At 42.7% G+C, this 16,227-nt stretch overlaps 1 protein-coding gene across 5 annotated transcripts in view; it reads right to left on the reverse strand.

Moving 5' to 3' along the window:
- Window positions 1-16,227, reverse strand: part of MROH1 (maestro heat like repeat family member 1) — a 411,563-nt gene that overhangs the window by 177,813 nt on the left and 217,523 nt on the right. For 4 of the 5 annotated variants that reach the window (XM_033934479.1, XM_033934480.1, XM_033934481.1 and 1 more), the window contains 3 exons: window positions 9,416-9,538; window positions 6,079-6,225; window positions 5,576-5,602 (listed from right to left, as the gene is read on the reverse strand). In XM_033934479.1, the coding sequence (XP_033790370.1) occupies window positions 5,576-5,602; window positions 6,079-6,225; window positions 9,416-9,538 (297 nt within the window). The remainder of the gene's footprint in view (window positions 1-5,575; window positions 5,603-6,078; window positions 6,226-9,415; window positions 9,539-16,227) is intronic. The other variant, XM_033934478.1, reaches the window with a different exon arrangement.

Here is a 16,227-nt window from a genome sequence, read left to right on the forward strand (position 1 = left end):
CATTGCTGAAGGGTTAGAAGGAAAAATGTGCCTTTTTGCAGATGATACCAAGATTTGTAACAGAGTAGACACTGAAGAGGGAGTGGAAAATATGAAAAAGGATCTGCAAAAGTTAGAGGAATGGTCTAATGCCTGGCAACTAAAATTCAATGCAAAGAAATGCATTTGGGGATTAATAATAGTAAGGAACCGTATATGCTGGGAGGAGAGAAGCTGATATGCACAGACGGGGAGAGGGACCTTGGGGTTATAGTGTCCGAAGATCTAAAGGCGAAAAAACAGTTTGACAAGGCAGTGGCTGCTGCCAGAAGGATGCTGGGCTGTATAAAGAAAGGCGTAGTCAGTAGAAGGAAGAAGGTGTTGATGCCCCTGTACAGGTCATTGGTGAGGCCCCACTTGGAGTATTGTGTTCAGTTTTGGAGACCGTATCTGGCGAAAGACGTAAGAAGACTTGAGGCGGTCCAGAGGAGGGCGACGAAAATGATAGGAGGCTTGCGCCAGAAGACGTATGAGGAGAGACTGGAAGCCCTGAATATGTATACCCTAGAGGAAAGGAGAGACAGGGGAGATATGATTCAGACGTTCAAATACTTGAAGGGTATTAACGTAGAACAAAATCTTTTCCAGAAAAAGGAAAATGGTAAAACCAGAGGACATAATTTGAGGTTGAGGGGTGGTAGATTCAGGGGCAATGTTAGGAAATTCTACTTTACGGAGAGGGTAGTGGATGCCTGGAATGCGCTCCCGAGAGAGGTGGTGGAGAGTAAAACTGTGACTGAGTTCAAAGAAGCGTGGGATGAACACAGAAGATTTAGAATCAGAAAATAATATTAAATATTGAACTAGGCCAGTTACTGGGCAGACTTGCACGGTCTGTGTCTGTGTATGGCCGTTTGGTGGAGGATGGGCAGGGGAGGGCTTCAATGGCTGTGAGGGTGTAGATGGGCTGGAGTAAGTCTTAACAGAGATTTTGGCAGTTGGAACCCAAGCACAGTACTGGGTAAAGCTTTGGATTCTTGCCCAGAAATAACTAAGAAGAAAAAAAAAAAAAAAAATATTTAAATTGAATCAGGTTGGGCAGACTGGATGAACCATTTGGGTCTTTATCTGCCGTCATCTACTATGTTACTTGATGGGCTTTGGCCCTTTTCTGCCATCACTTTCTATGTTTTTATGTCAACGAGGCACAAAATCTATATATACCGCGTAGCAACAAATGATCCAAGAGGAAAAAGAACAAGGAACTGGCGTGGCTCACTGTACATTGTTCGCCGATGACGCCAAACTATGTAACATTGTAAGTAACAGCAATTTGCGAGACAGGACCTGCTTTTACTGGAACATTGGTCCTTGACCTGGCAGCTGAGCTTCAACGCTAAAAAATGCAAGGTCATGCACCTTGGCAACAATACTCCGTGCAGAACGTACACACTGAATGGAGAGACCTTGGCAAGGACTACAGCAGAACGGGATCTGGGGGTGATCATTAGTGAAGATATGAAAACTGCCAATCAAGTGGAGAAGGCTTCATCCAAAGCAAGGCAAATGCTGGGTTGTATCCGGAGAAGCTTTGTTAATCGGAAACCTGACGTCATAATGCCATTGTACAGAACCATGGTGAGGCCTCATCTGGAGTACTGCGTACAATTCTGGAGGCCACATTACCGTAAAGATGTGCTGAGAGTTGAGTCGGTTCAGCGAATGGCCACCAGGTTGGTCTCGGGGCTCAAGGATCTCTCGTACGAAGAAAGGCTGAACAAATTGCGGCTATACTCTCTCGAAGAACGTAGAGAGAGGGGAGACATGATTGAGACGTTTAAGTATATCACTGGTCGCATCGAGGTAGAAGATGATATTTTCTTTCTTAGAGGACCCTCGGCCACAAGGGGGCATCTGCTGAAAATAAAGGGCGGGAAGTTTCATGGCAACACCAGGAAGTACTTCTTCACCGAAAGAGTGGTTGACAATTGGAATGAGCTTCCGGTACAGGTGATCGAGGCCAGCAGCGTGCCAGATTTTAAGAACAGATGGGATGCTCATGTCGGATCTCTAAGAGGGGATGGGTCATCAGAGTGCGATCTCTCAAAGGGTAGCTAAGGGGGTGGGTCAATAGAGTGGGCAGACTTGATGGGCCTTGGCCCTTTTCTGCCGTCACTTTCTATGTTTCTATGTCACCGAGGCACAAAATCTATATATACCGCGTAGCAACAAATGATCCAAGAGGAAAAAAAACAAGGAACTGGCGTGGCTCACTGTACATTGTTTGCCGATGATGCCAAACTATGTAACATTGTAACGGTGAATGAAGCGATCAGAGACAAGAAGATTTCTTTTTAAGTATGGAAAAGGTCAAAAGCGGACGAAAACTTGGAAAAGCACAAGCAACATCAACGCAGGTGCCATAAGGCAAAAGAGGGGCCAAAAGGGACTACGAGGAAAAATTGCCAAGGAGGAGAAAACTTCAAGCTGTTCTTTCGATACATTAAGGGGAAACGACCTGTGAAGGAAGCAGTGGGGCCGCTGGATGACCATGGAATAAAGGGACAAAAGAGGACAAAGCCATCACCGACAAACTGAACACGTTTTTTGTGTCTCTGTTTACAGAAGAGGATATACGCAACATACCGGAAGCTGACAGGCTATACCTAGGAAACGAAGACAGGAAACTGACTGGGTTGACGGTCAGTCTAGAAGAGGTATGCAGGCAGATTGACAGGCTTAAAAATGACAAATCCTCTGGACAGGATGGCATCCATCTGAGGGTAATCAAGGAACTGAAAAGGGTTATAGCTGAACTGCTTCAACTAATAACCAATCTGTCAATCAAATCGGGAAGGATTGCGGAAGACTGGAAAGTGGTGAATGTTATGCCAATCTTCAAGAAAGGTTCAAGGGGAGATCCGGGAAACATCAGGCCGGTGAGTCTGACCTCGGTACAGGGAAAGATGGTAGAGGCGCTGATAAAGGACCACATCGTTGACCACCTTGATGGACACAATCTAATCAGGACCAGCCAGCACGGCTTCAGCAAAGGAAGATCTTGCTTGACAAACTTGCTGCACTTCTTCGAGGGAATTTACATGCAAATAGACAAAGGTGACCCAATCGACATTGTATATCTGGATTTTCAGAAGGCGTTTGTCAAGGTCCCACATGAATGACTTTGAAAAATTGTGAGCCATGGGATTGAGGGTGAAATACTCATGTGGATCAAAAATTGGTTGGCGGATAGAAAACAGAGAGTGGGGGTAAATAGACAATACTTGGACTGGAAAAGTGTCACAAGTGGAGTGCCACAGGGTTCGGTGCTTGGGCCTGTGCTCTTCAACATATTTATAAACGACCTGGAAATTGGAACGACAAGCGAGGTGATTAAATTTGCAGACAATACGAAGTTATTCAGAGTAGTGAAGACGCAGGAGAATTGCGAAGACCTGCAACAGGACATAAACATGCTTGAGAAATGGGCTGCGACATGGCAAATGAAGTTTAATGTGGATAAGTGTAAGGTGATGCATGTCGGTAACAAAAATCTTGTACATGAATACAGGATGTCTGGTGCAGTACTTGAAGAGACCCCCCAGGAAAGAGACTTGGGAGTACTGGTCGACAAGTCGATGAAGCCGTCCACACAATGCATGGCAATGGCGAAAAGGGCGAACAGAATGCTTGGAATGATTAAGAAGGGGATCACGAACAGATAGGAAAAGGTTATCATGCCGTTGTCCCGGGCCATGGTGCGACCCCACCTGGGATACTGCGTCCAGCACTGGTCGCCGTACTTGAAGAAGGACATGGTACTACTCGAAAAGGTCCAGAGAAGAGCGACTAAAATAGTTAAGGGGCTGAAGGAGTTGTACAGCGAGAGATTAGAGAAACTGGGCCTCTTCTCCCTTGAAAAGAGGAGACTGAGAGGGAACATAATTGAAATGTTCAAGATAATGAAGGGAATAGACTTAGTAGATAAAGACAGGTTGTTCACCCTCTTCAAGGTAGGGAGAACGAGAGGGCACTCTCTAAAATTAAAAGGGGATAGATTCCGTACAAACGTAGGGAAGTTCTTTTTCAACCAGAGAATGGTGGAAAACTGCAACACTCTTCTGGAGGCTGTCGTAGAGGAAAACACCCTCCCAGGATTTAAGACAAAGCTAGACAAGTTCCTGCTAGACTAGAACGTACGCAGGTAAGGCTCATTTAGGGCTCAGGTCCTTGACCTGGGGGCTGCCGCGGAAGCGCACTGCTGGGCATGATGGACCACTGGTCTGACCCAGCAGAGGCAATTCTTATGTTCTTATTTGTCTGGGTTAAGAAAAAGCATGTTTGTAGTTAGTCATTTAGTGATCACCAGAGAGTGGTAGAAAGCTGGAATGCTCTTCCGGAGGCTGTTATAGGGGAAAACACCCTCCAGGGATTCAAGACAAAGTTAAACAAGTTCCTGCTGAACCAGAACGTACGCAGGTAAGGCTAGTCTCAGTTAGAGCACTGGTCTTTGACCTAAGGGCCGCCGCGTGAGCGGACTGCAGAGGCATGATAGACCACTGGTCTGACCCAGCAGCGGCAATTCTTATGTTCTTACTTATAATTTGTTATTAATATTTAGAATATCCCGAGGGTCATTTGGGATTATTGGGTGGATTAGCTGAATATCATCAGCATAACTGAATACAGTAAAACCAATTGATTGGGCAATTATAAGAAGAGGAGAGCTGATGATATTAAGAAGCAGGGGAGATAGATATTCTAATTTGATCGATTCTGAAGTTGTTAGGTTAGTGTGCACTTTGGATGAACGGCCAGAGAAGAAGGATATAAACCAGTCTAAAGCTGTGTCAGTTATTCCAATTGATTAGAAGTTGGTGGTCATCTGTGTCGAATGTGGCTGAAAGGTCGAGAGAGACTAGTAGTGTGGTTGTTCTCTGGTCCAGGAGGTTGAGAATGGAGGTAGTAAGCCCTATTAATGCATGTTCGGTAGAATATTGCTTCCGGAAGCCTGTTTGATTTGGGTAAAGGACATTTGTTTTCTCAATGAAGTCATTGAGCTGATTAAATATTATTTTTTCTGTGAGTTTTGCCATGAATGAGAGGTTAGATATTGGACGGTAATTGGAGCAGTCAGATGTGGGGGCTTTATGATCTTTAATTTTTGGATAGATAATTGCTGATTTCCAGTAATCAGGTATTGAACCAGTTTCTAAGTTTTGTTTGATCATGCTGTAGATGTATTGTCTGAAAATGTTAAAATAGCATTTTAAAAGACATCCCCAATCAAACATTACGTGGCTCTGGGTTCCAGGATATGAACGCCCAACGTGGCTTGTGCTATTTGAGGGCCAATGATTAACGCTTTCAGAGGTAGGAGGTTAACTCCATTTCCTAGTTTATCCCAGTGTTCAAATCACAACATCCACTCCAGAGCAGCTCGTATACTGTTCCCGCCTGAGTCCAAGGGTCAACAGGCTCAATAGAGACCCTCCGGGCTTCCTCACTGCTCTTTGATTTATTTGGAAAAGCAAGGACAGAAAAGAGGATTGAAAGAGCATAATTAGGAGCTTAGCTTGAAGTCTTTGGACTGTACCTTGGTTTCTACCTTTATTCCCAGAACCTGAACAATAAAAAGTAAAATACAGCATGTTAGAAACCTGGGAGGACAGAAAGGAATGTGTTATTTGCATCAGTCATATGCTTTTAAACTGAAGGATCTCACAGCACAGGAGACACTGTCCTTCTCTGTATCTAAGGCAGGTGTTTGGGCATTATTTCAGGATCTGACAGCATCTAATGCACTATACTTAATTCTCATATTAGTGAGTTCCAGCGCAGGAGAGGTTCTGACTATATCAGGGAACAAACAAATTTCCAATTTTGTGTTTAAGTACAGATTACCACTCATGTCATTTTGTTTTTTTCTAGCATTTTAATCCAGTTCAGTTTTGCTTTCATGGTTGCCTTCTATTTCAGAGCAATCTACTGCCGCTGCCCTCCTGGTGTCAAATGCACACTGCTTACATAAGAGAGGGATTCATGCTGCTCTATCACAAACACAGGTAACTCTGATGCTCTCCCCCAGTGCCGACACACCTTTGTGTAGAAATACTGAAGAATGTTCCGAAGGATGTCGGCTTCAATCCTGGCCAATAAAAGCTCTTTTTGGGCAAACAGTGCGATATATCCATAACACAGGATAAGAGCGCTTTTCACCTTCTCTAACTCATTCTCATTCCGATCCTGACAGAAAGAAGAATAAAATGATCACCATCAAGCACCAGCAGATCATTTTTATTACCCTACAGCAGGGGTGTCAAAGTCCCTCCTTGAGGGCCACAATCCAGTCAGGTTTTCATGATTTCCCCAATGAATATGCATGAGATCTAGTAGGATACGATGAAAACAGTGCATGCAAATAGATCTCATGCATATTCATTGGGGAAATCATGAAAACCTGACTGGATTGCGGCCCTCAAGGAGGGACTTTGACACCCCTGCCCTACAGATATCCTCTACCCCCAACCCCATGAAACTGGCAGAAGATGTTATTAAAAAGCAGCGGTGTCTCTCTGAGCTGTGTGAAGTGACGTCACCATTTATATGTTAAGTCTGGCCTTCCCAGGAGTCAGGAGTGCTTAAGGAAGGTGCCAGGAACTAGAGAATGACACAGGGACAAATTTGACCCCATTCCCGCAAGAACTCAATTTTCTCATCCTGTCCCTGTGAGTTTTGTTGCTGTCACTGGCCTTGTCGCATTCCTGTAAGCTCTGTCTTAACTGCATAAGCCTCAAACACTTATGATTTTAAAGTATTTGAGGCTTGTGCAGATGAGGACGGAGCTTGCAGGAATGAGGCAGGGACATGAAAAGAACTCGCGGGGACGGGACAGGAAAATGAGTTCCTGCGGGGACGGGGAAAAATTTGTCCCCGTGTCATTCTCTACCAGGAACTTACAAAAGGGTGTTGTAAAGTTAAGTTCTGTAGCTGAAAAGAGGGTTATCTTATTTCCTTAAGTGCCAATTTGCAGAAAGGAAATTCTATGTTTTGGACATTGTTTCAGACCATTGATCGAACTATATCCGGGTCATTCAGCACCCTCTCATAGATCACTTACAGTTTCAATACGCTTTATTCTTAGGGTTTACAGCAATTCCTATTGGGTGCCAAAGTGTGATTTCCTATTTTCTGTTACAGTATAGGTCATTGTATCAAAGTACATCATGGTTCCTGTCATGCAAAATGCAATTGAAATCAGCAGTCGTAAAAACTAACGAGGGTAAACCCTGAACCTGCCTTTTCTTATCTAGCAGATTGCTTCCTTTGGCTTTTGCAACAATCACAACCAGTCATAACTGTCAGTGTATTTTTCCCTCTCTTCCTAACTCCTCAAGTTTGCTCTTATAGACTGGCCTCTTCTCCTCTAGCTCCTGGGAGTGTGATGCTGCAGCCATGCTATCTCCAGCCAGCCAGCTAAATACATGTCAACAAAAGTTGGCACAAAATGGCTGAATTATTTGAACTCCTAACTTCCGCTCACCATAATATTACCTAAGTTCATCCTATCATTCTTTGCAAAAAACTCCTGATTCTCCAAATTAGAATGTAAGCTCTTCTGAGAAGGGACTCTCTAGTACATATTAAATGTACAGCACTGTGTACACTTTTCAGTGCTATAGAAATGATAAATAGTAGTAGTGGTTGTTGTTAGATGCCATCGACTCATGCTCGAGTCCTAGTGACTTGATGAATTGCGGGTCTAAAAAGAAATCGGTTTTGTGCTAGTCTGAAAAACGTCCTCCAGCGTCATCCCCATGGTTGATTTCAACGTGTCCAGCCATCTGATTGCAGGTCACCCTCTTCGTCTGGTTCCTTTTATCTTCCCAAATATGATGTCCTTCTCCAGTGATCTCTCTCTTCTGATGGTGTGACCAGAATAAGACAGTCATAACTTCATCATTTGGGATTCGAGTGACATAGCCAGTTTGATCTCTTCCAGAATTGATTTGTTAGTTCTTCTGGCAGTCCACGGAACACATAAAATTCTTCTCCAGCACCAAAGCTCAAATGAGTCAATTTTCTTTCTGTCTTGTTTTCGTAGCGTACAGCTTTCGTATCTGTAATTGACCACAGAGAAAATGAGTGTGTGGACAAGTCTGATCTTCATTTGGAGAGTTATTGTTGAGAGTCTTCATTGGAGAGTGACCAAGTGCTATTCTGCGGAGTATTTCTTCCCTGCTAGCTGCTTCTCTGTTTACAAAAGAGCCCAGGAGATTGAAATCCTTTACAACTTCTATTCTATCACCTTCAAGCTCAAAATCTTCATCATTTTTTTGTATTGATGATCTTCGTCTTGTTATGTTCACTTCTAATCCCATGTTATGAATTTCGGCTTTGACTTTTCTCAGTAGATTCAACATTTCTTCTTTGCTGTTAGTGATGAGTGTTGTATCATCTGCATAGCACAGGTTGTTAATATTTCGGCCACCAACTTTGAAACCGACACTCTCTAATTTTAGGGTGAGTGGAAGTTAGAAGTTCAAATAATTCTCTCAGTCATTTTGTGGCAACATGTGTTGGAATGTATGGATCATGCATTGGATTTAGCTGGCTGGCTGGAGATAGTAGTAGTCATGGTACATAGAAATTCCACAATGGTTAATGTACTAACTGAAAGGCCCCCCCGTGAAGGATACAGTCAAACCTCGGTTTGCGGGTAACCCGGTTTGCGAGTGTTTTGCAAGATGAGCAAAACATTCTCGCAAAATGTGTCTCGCAAACCGAGTGTTGACTCGATTTGCGAGCACCCCCCGATAACCGGCATCACTCCCCCCGCCGCTCGCAATGGGCCCCTTCCCGCTCGAATCGGCACCCCCCCCCCATGAGAACAGGAACCCCCCATCCGACCAACTTTAACTCACCCCCCCTTTGGCACCGGCACGCAGCCCACAAGTGCCGGTGCCGCTTGAAGATCTTCTTCCCAGTCTCTGCCGACTTTGAGCATGCATCTGCGCATGCTCAAGCCCTTCTAATTCTCCCTCTCGCCAAGAATCTCGGTGAAAGGGAGAATTAGAAGGGCTTGAGCATGCGCAGATGCATGCTCAAAGCCGGCAGAGACTGGGAAGAAGATCTTCAAGTGGCACCGGCACCGGCACTTGTGGGCTGCGTGCCGGTGCCAAAGGGGGGGTGAGTTAAAGTTGGTCGGGCGGGGGGTGCCTGTTCTCATGGGGGGTGCCGGATCACGCCGGGGGGGGGGGACTTTGCGAGTGGGGGGGAGCAGCACCCTGGCCTCGGGGGGTGGGTGGGAACGTATCAAAGCAAGTTTCCATTATTTCCTATGGGGAAACTCGCTTTGATAAACGAGCATTTTGGATTACGAGCATGCTCCTGGAACAGATTATGCTCGTAATCCAAGGTACCACTGTATATTTACCTTGAAGAGACTGAATATCATCATGTTCTTCTTTAATACATCAGATTTGTGGAATTCCTCCAGCTTTGTTAGGGTCTCATCAAAGTGATTGACTGCACAGATTCCAATCGCACAAGCAAGTCCCTAAGGAAAAGAATGGAGATCACAGTAAGAAAAGTAGCTGAACTCGACAGCAGTCTCTGGAATTTGTCATATTAAGAATCTATTTCAGGAGCAGAAAGGGTGTTCTGGAAAGCCTGCAAGTTATGGACCGCATGATAGGAAAACATCAAGAGAAACCACACGAGGCAGACATCAGAAAAGCAATAGGACCACTGAAGGCAGCTTCTGGAAGAGCACCACAAGAGGGGCCACAGGAAGCAGCCACCAGAAGAAAATTATAAGAGAAGGAACCACCAGGAATGACCAAACATGAGGTAACCACAATTAAAGCACGATAGGACATAAAAGTAACATTTGTACATAAACGAATAGGAAAAAATCAAAGAATATCACAGGAGGCAGTCACTGGAAGAGTATTACCACAGGGGAACCATGGGAAGCAGCCTCTGGAATAGCACCATCAAAAAGGGAAGAACCACTAGAAGAGTACCACCAGGGAGGAACCACAAGAGAAGGCAACTAGAGGAGCACCACTAGAAGAGGACCACAGGAAGCAGCTCCTGGAACAGCACCACAAGAGACTGACCACAGGAGGCAGTCGCCAGAAGAGCAACACAAGAGATAGACCACAGGAGGCTGCCACTAGAAGAAGACCACCAGAGGAGAACAACAGGGGGTAACTGCCAGAAAGCACCATCAGAAAAGGATCACAGGAAGCAGTCGCTGGGAAAAACATCACCAAAGGGTGACCATAAGAGAGAGCATTACAAGAGGGGGATCCTTGGCCTTGATGGATTAACAACTACTACTACAACTTCCAGAAGTGGAAGTCATGGTTCCACTGGGAACGAGTGATCACAATGTAATCAACTTTAAACTTGACATCGGGAAAGGGAAACATGCCAAAACCTTAACCACCACCTTAAACTTTAAAAAGGGTAAATACGATCGCATGAGAGCCATGGTAGAAAAACGACTCGAGAAGATGGTGGACAAACTTGAAACGGTAGATCAGGCATGGTCCCTACTGAAAAATACTATCACAGAAGCACAAGATCTCTACATTCCGAGGATTTCCAAAGATCGGAGAACAAAGAGCAAAAGAGAACCAGCATGGCTTACCATACAGGTGAAGGAAGCCATAAAAGAAAAGAAGGACTCTTTCAAAAAATGGAAATGCATAAAGACAACCGAAGCTTGGAACAAACATAAAGATGATCAGAAGAAATGTCACAAGGCGGTGAGGGATGCCAAACAGGAATATGAGGAAAAAATAGCCCAGGAGGCCAAAAACTTCAAGCCCTTCTTTAGATACGTGAAAGGGAAAAAACCTGCAAAAGAGGCAGTGGGACCCCTGGACGACCAGGGAAGAAAAGGGTACATCAAGGAAGATAAACAAATCGCAGACAAACTAAATTCCTTCTTTGCGTCCGTCTTTACGAAGGAGGACACCTCAACAATACCTGAAGCGGAGAAAGTGTTTGCAGAAGAAATAGAAGACAGCCTCACCACAGTTGAAGTGGACTTAGACCAGATATACTATCAGATCGACAAACTTAAAAGTGACAAATCCCCTGGACCGGATGGAATTCACCCGAGAGTCTTAAAGGAATTGAAGGTTGAAATCGGAGAGTTATTGCAAAAACTTGCAAACCTGACAATCAGAACTGGACAGATACCGGATGACTGGAGGATAGCGAACGTCACCCCAATTTTCAAAAAAGGATCGAGAGGGGAACCGGGCAACTATAGACCTGTGAGTCTTACGTCTGTCCCTGGCAAGATGGTTGAAGCACTGATCAAGGATAGCATAGTCCGGCACTTGGACGCACATGACTTGATGAAACCCAGTCAACATGGATTCAGGAAAGGGAAATCATGTTTGACGAATTTACTCCAATTTTTTGAGACCGTGAACGAGCAAATTGATAGTGGGAAGCCGGTGGACATAATATACTTGGACTTCCAGAAAGCGTTCGACAAAGTTCCACACGAAAGACTTCTCAGGAAACTACAAAGCCATGGCATAGAGGGAGATATACAAAGATGGATAGGCAAATGGCTGGAAAACCGAAAGCAGAGAGTGGGCATAAATGGGAAGTTCTCCGACTGGGAGAAAGTGACTAGTGGTGTACCCCAGGGCTCGGTACTTGGGCCGATCCTTTTTAATATTTATATCAATGACCTGGAGGAAGGAACATCCAGTGAGATTATCAAGTTTGCAGACGATACAAAACTATGCCGGGCGATCAGATCGCAGGAGGATAGAGAGAAACTCCAGAGCGACTTGTGTCGGTTAGAAACATGGGCGGAGAAATGGCAGATGAAGTTCAATGTGGAGAAATGCAAGGTAATGCATTTAGGCAATAAGAATAAGGAATACGAGTATACAATGTCAGGTGCAACTCTGGGGAAGAGTGAACAAGAAAAGGACCTGGGTGTACTGATAGATAGGACCCTGAAGCCGTCGGCACAATGCGCGGCAGCGGCAAAGAAGGCAAATAGAATGTTGGGCATGATAAAGAAAGGAATCTCGAGTAGATCGGAGAAAGTTATAATGCCGCTTTATAGGGCAATGGTCAGACCACACTTGGAATACTGCGTCCAACATTGGTCTCCCTACCTAAAGAAGGATATAAAACTGCTGGAGAGGGTGCAGAGACGAGCAACAAAACTGGTGAAGGGTATGGAGAAACTGGAATACGAGGACAGACTTATAACACTAGGATTGTTCTCCCTTGAGAAAAGGAGACTGCGTGGGGATATGATCGAGACCTTCAAAATACTGAAAGGAATCGACAAAATAGAGCAGAGAAGATTATTTACATTGTCCAATTTGACACGGACTAGAGGACATGTAATGAAGCTAAGGGGGGACAGGTTCAGGACTAATGTCAGGAAGTTCTGCTTCACTCAGAGAGTGGTTGACACCTGGAATGCCCTCCCAGAGGAGATTATTGCGGAATCGACCGTCCTAGGCTTCAAGAGCAAACTAGATGCATATCTCCTTAAGAGAGGCATATAAAGATATGGTGGACTATAAATTACGCCAGGTGTACACCTGGCAGGGCCTCCGCGTGTGCGGATCGCCGGACTTGATGGACCGAAGGTCTGATCCGGAGATGGCAGTTCTTATGTTCTTATGTACTACTATTATCTATCGTTTCATATCACTACTCAATACAGAAAGCACTACACATGTAAGCGAAAACCTCTGCTCCACGATGCTTACAAGTCATTAAAAACAGACAAACAGGACAAATAAGACAATTAAGGAGTTTGGCCTTGGGAATTCTTTATAACAACATGGGTTTAAAGAGGCAAGTAAGACGGCCTTTTACCCTGGATATGATTTAGCAACTCATCGCTACATAAAAAGCATAAAAATAGAAGCACTGCCATACTGGGACAGACCGAAGGTCCATCAAACCCAATATTCTTTTTCCAACAGTGGCCAATCCTGATTACAAGTATCTGGCAAGATCCCAAGGTCACTAAGGTCCTCCCTAACCATCTCTCGCCAAAGGACATCACACAATGTGGTATCCAGCAGCAAGCTTTTTCCAGAGTAGCCCCCCCCCCACACACACACACACTCTGGAATGCACTCCCTGAAAAGTTTTGTTTAACACAAGACCATTTCTACTTCAGGAAACAGGTGAAAACTTGGCTTATTATTATTGTTATACGCATTGAAAATACTTGATATTACATCAAAATTTCAATAAACTTGAAACTCTTTAACTAGGTCTTTAATTAATTTATTTATGTATTTTTAAATTTCTCGCCTGCCTAACACCTAGGTGGGTTACAGTAATACTAAACTAAACTAAAACTTGGCTTTATATACCGGGTCATCAACCAGAGGAAGTTCGACTCGGTTAACAATAATTTAGAAAAAGATACACTAAAAGAAAAGAACAAGAATTAAAAGAGGATTAATTTCCAAAATGTTTAGCGAATAAAAAAGTTTTTAAAGATTTACGGAAGAATAGGAAAAGGCCAGGACTTCTTAATAAAGGGAGTTTATTCCATAATTGAGAAAATTTAAAGACTGAAGTTCTTGATTCCTTTAATTCCTTTTCTAGATGGAAGAGAAAGTTTGAATTGTTGAGCACCTCTAGCATACTAAAATCTATAAATGTTCCATAGCAGAGGGACAAGAGGAGTTTTATAGCTTTTTACCCTTACCTATTGTTTTTCCCCTAATTGTGCTGTTTTTCTCAAAGATTGTAGTTCTCGCCCTTCTTTCCTAATTGTGTGTAGTTAGTATATATGTTTTGGTATGTGTTTACTAACCTATCCTGGTTCTGTTTAGTAATTTAACTTTAACTTGTTTTTAAGATACTTTTTTAATGTTCAATAATTTTTATTGAGTTTTAAAAATGAATATATATAACAAAAATCTTACAAAGAATATCATCTCAACTCAGTTAATACATTGTAGATATATAAATTCAAAAAAATCAACAATCAATTATCAATTATCATTACAATACAGACACGATAAAGTACCTCCCAACACTCTCTCCTCCCTTCCCATCCCCCTACCCTCCCTCCACCCATCCCATTTCCAAATATTACTACTAAATAGTGCTTCACTTTATGATTACAAATGTAATGAGTTCACTACAAGATACTTTTTATTTCTGTACACCACCTAGAAATTTGATTAAGCGGTATAAATTTTTTTTTAATAAACTTGAAACTTGTCAAATTTTGAAGGTAATGCATGCAAATTAAATTGAATCCTGAGATAAACCGGGAGCCAATGAAGACTCAACAGCAATGGAGTCACATGGTCAAATTTGTTTTTTCCAAAAATCAGCTTCGCAGTGCTACTGTGAATCAACAGTAATCTTCGGAGACAGATCTTTGTAACACCAAGATAAATAGCATTATAATAATCTAGCCGAGATAATATAATAGATTGAACCAAAACAGAGAAATGGCATTGATGGAAAAGAGATCTAACCTTCCTCAGCATTCGTAAACTGAAAAAGCATTTCTTGACCAAATAATTTATTTGAGCCTTAAAGGTGAAAGAGGAATCAAAAAGGATTCCCAAAATCTTAGAGGAGAAATCAATCTGCAGGGAATCCCCAGAATCCAAAAGTATAGTGGGAGGAAGGCAGTCCAGTTTTGGGTCTAATCACAAAAGTTTAGTTTTGGCTGCGTTTAAATTCATCTGTACTGACATAGCCCAAGCTTGAAGTTTGGAGATACAGTAGTTTATTTTAAAAATTAAATTGGTTATATCCAATTCAATCTCAATCAAAATAAAAATATCATCCACATAGGTGAGAAGCGTTTCCCAAGCTGACAACTTATAAGAATTCAGAGTAGTCATATATAGATTAAACAGGATTGGGGAAAGCGGAGAGCCCTGGGGAACTCCACAAGGAAGCCGCCACGAATTGAAAATATCACCCTCAATAGTAACTGAATATGAGCGAGATAATAAAAATTGAGAAAACCAGTCAAGAACAACCTGATTGAGACAAATATCTGAAAGTAAATGAAGCAAATGCCGCAGATAAATCGAATTGAAGCAAAATTGCACAGGACACAGAACCATTTACAAATAAAATATATCTTCTATATAGGGAACTCATCGACAAAGTAACAATTCATCCCTTCTACCTTGATAAATGCCCTACTTCATAAGTAAATTAGTCTTGAGCAGTCACTTAAATTGTTCATTCGTACATAAACATACTTGACCTGGTAATAAATTCCACAATCTGGCCTCTCCTATTGAGAAAGAAACCTGACTTGTTGACCAACAATTTCATCGCTGTCTCTGACCTTAATGATCTTTTTGGCATATATACTGCTAATGCTTTTTTTTTTAGTATTCTGTTGTTTCTCTATATAAAGTCTGCTGAATTATCAGTTAACCTTCTATTGGAAGACGTAACTAACTTGCTAGTCACACAGACACACAAGGAGTGACACAGGCTGCAGATAATATAGCAGGCCTTCTTTATCCACTCCTACCCTAGCTATAATAATAATTTGTTTGTGTACCCAAGTTTAAGAATTTAACTAAAGGTGAACATCTGATTTGGGGGTCATTGTAATGTAGCACACTTTGAATATTTTTACTGCTGCTTATTCTTGCTGTACATTGCCCCGAGTGAATTCTTTCAAAAACACAGTCAATAAATCTAGATATTCCAACTTTATTTTGACACAGCCATCTGAGTGGTTCACCATCTAATCAGAGACTGTAAAGTTAGACCGTGTGCTGTTCTGTTTGCGTGTAGCAGTCCATGTGTTCTGTTTTACTAGCAGTTGGTGTATTGGTGTTCTAGGGCCCTGCGTGATATTTGTAGTGCTGCCTATTCATAGGAAGGCTTCACAGGAATTAATACTATTATCGTATGGTAGGTGTGCCACATTTATACCAAGTTTGGATTTTTTCCAGGTTTTGTAATATTTCATAATGTGCCTGGTAGTGGAGAGATTTATGTTGTCATTACTCAGATGGCATGACAATCAGAATCTATGTATAGAATGTGCAGGACTTATTTTGTACGATAACGTCCATGGAGAAAATATGCTAGTTACAATGTGCATCTGTTGTTGGGAGGAGGGTTGTCATAAATTAGATGTGAACACGCTCAACATCCACATAAGGTCCTTGTGAGTAAAAAAGGTTGAGAACCACTGGTCTAGAGCAGTGTTTCTCAACTCAGTCCTGGAGT

The sequence above is a fragment of the Geotrypetes seraphini genome, chromosome 2 (genome assembly GCF_902459505.1).
Source record: "Geotrypetes seraphini chromosome 2, aGeoSer1.1, whole genome shotgun sequence".
Lineage (NCBI taxonomy): Eukaryota > Metazoa > Chordata > Amphibia > Gymnophiona > Dermophiidae > Geotrypetes > Geotrypetes seraphini.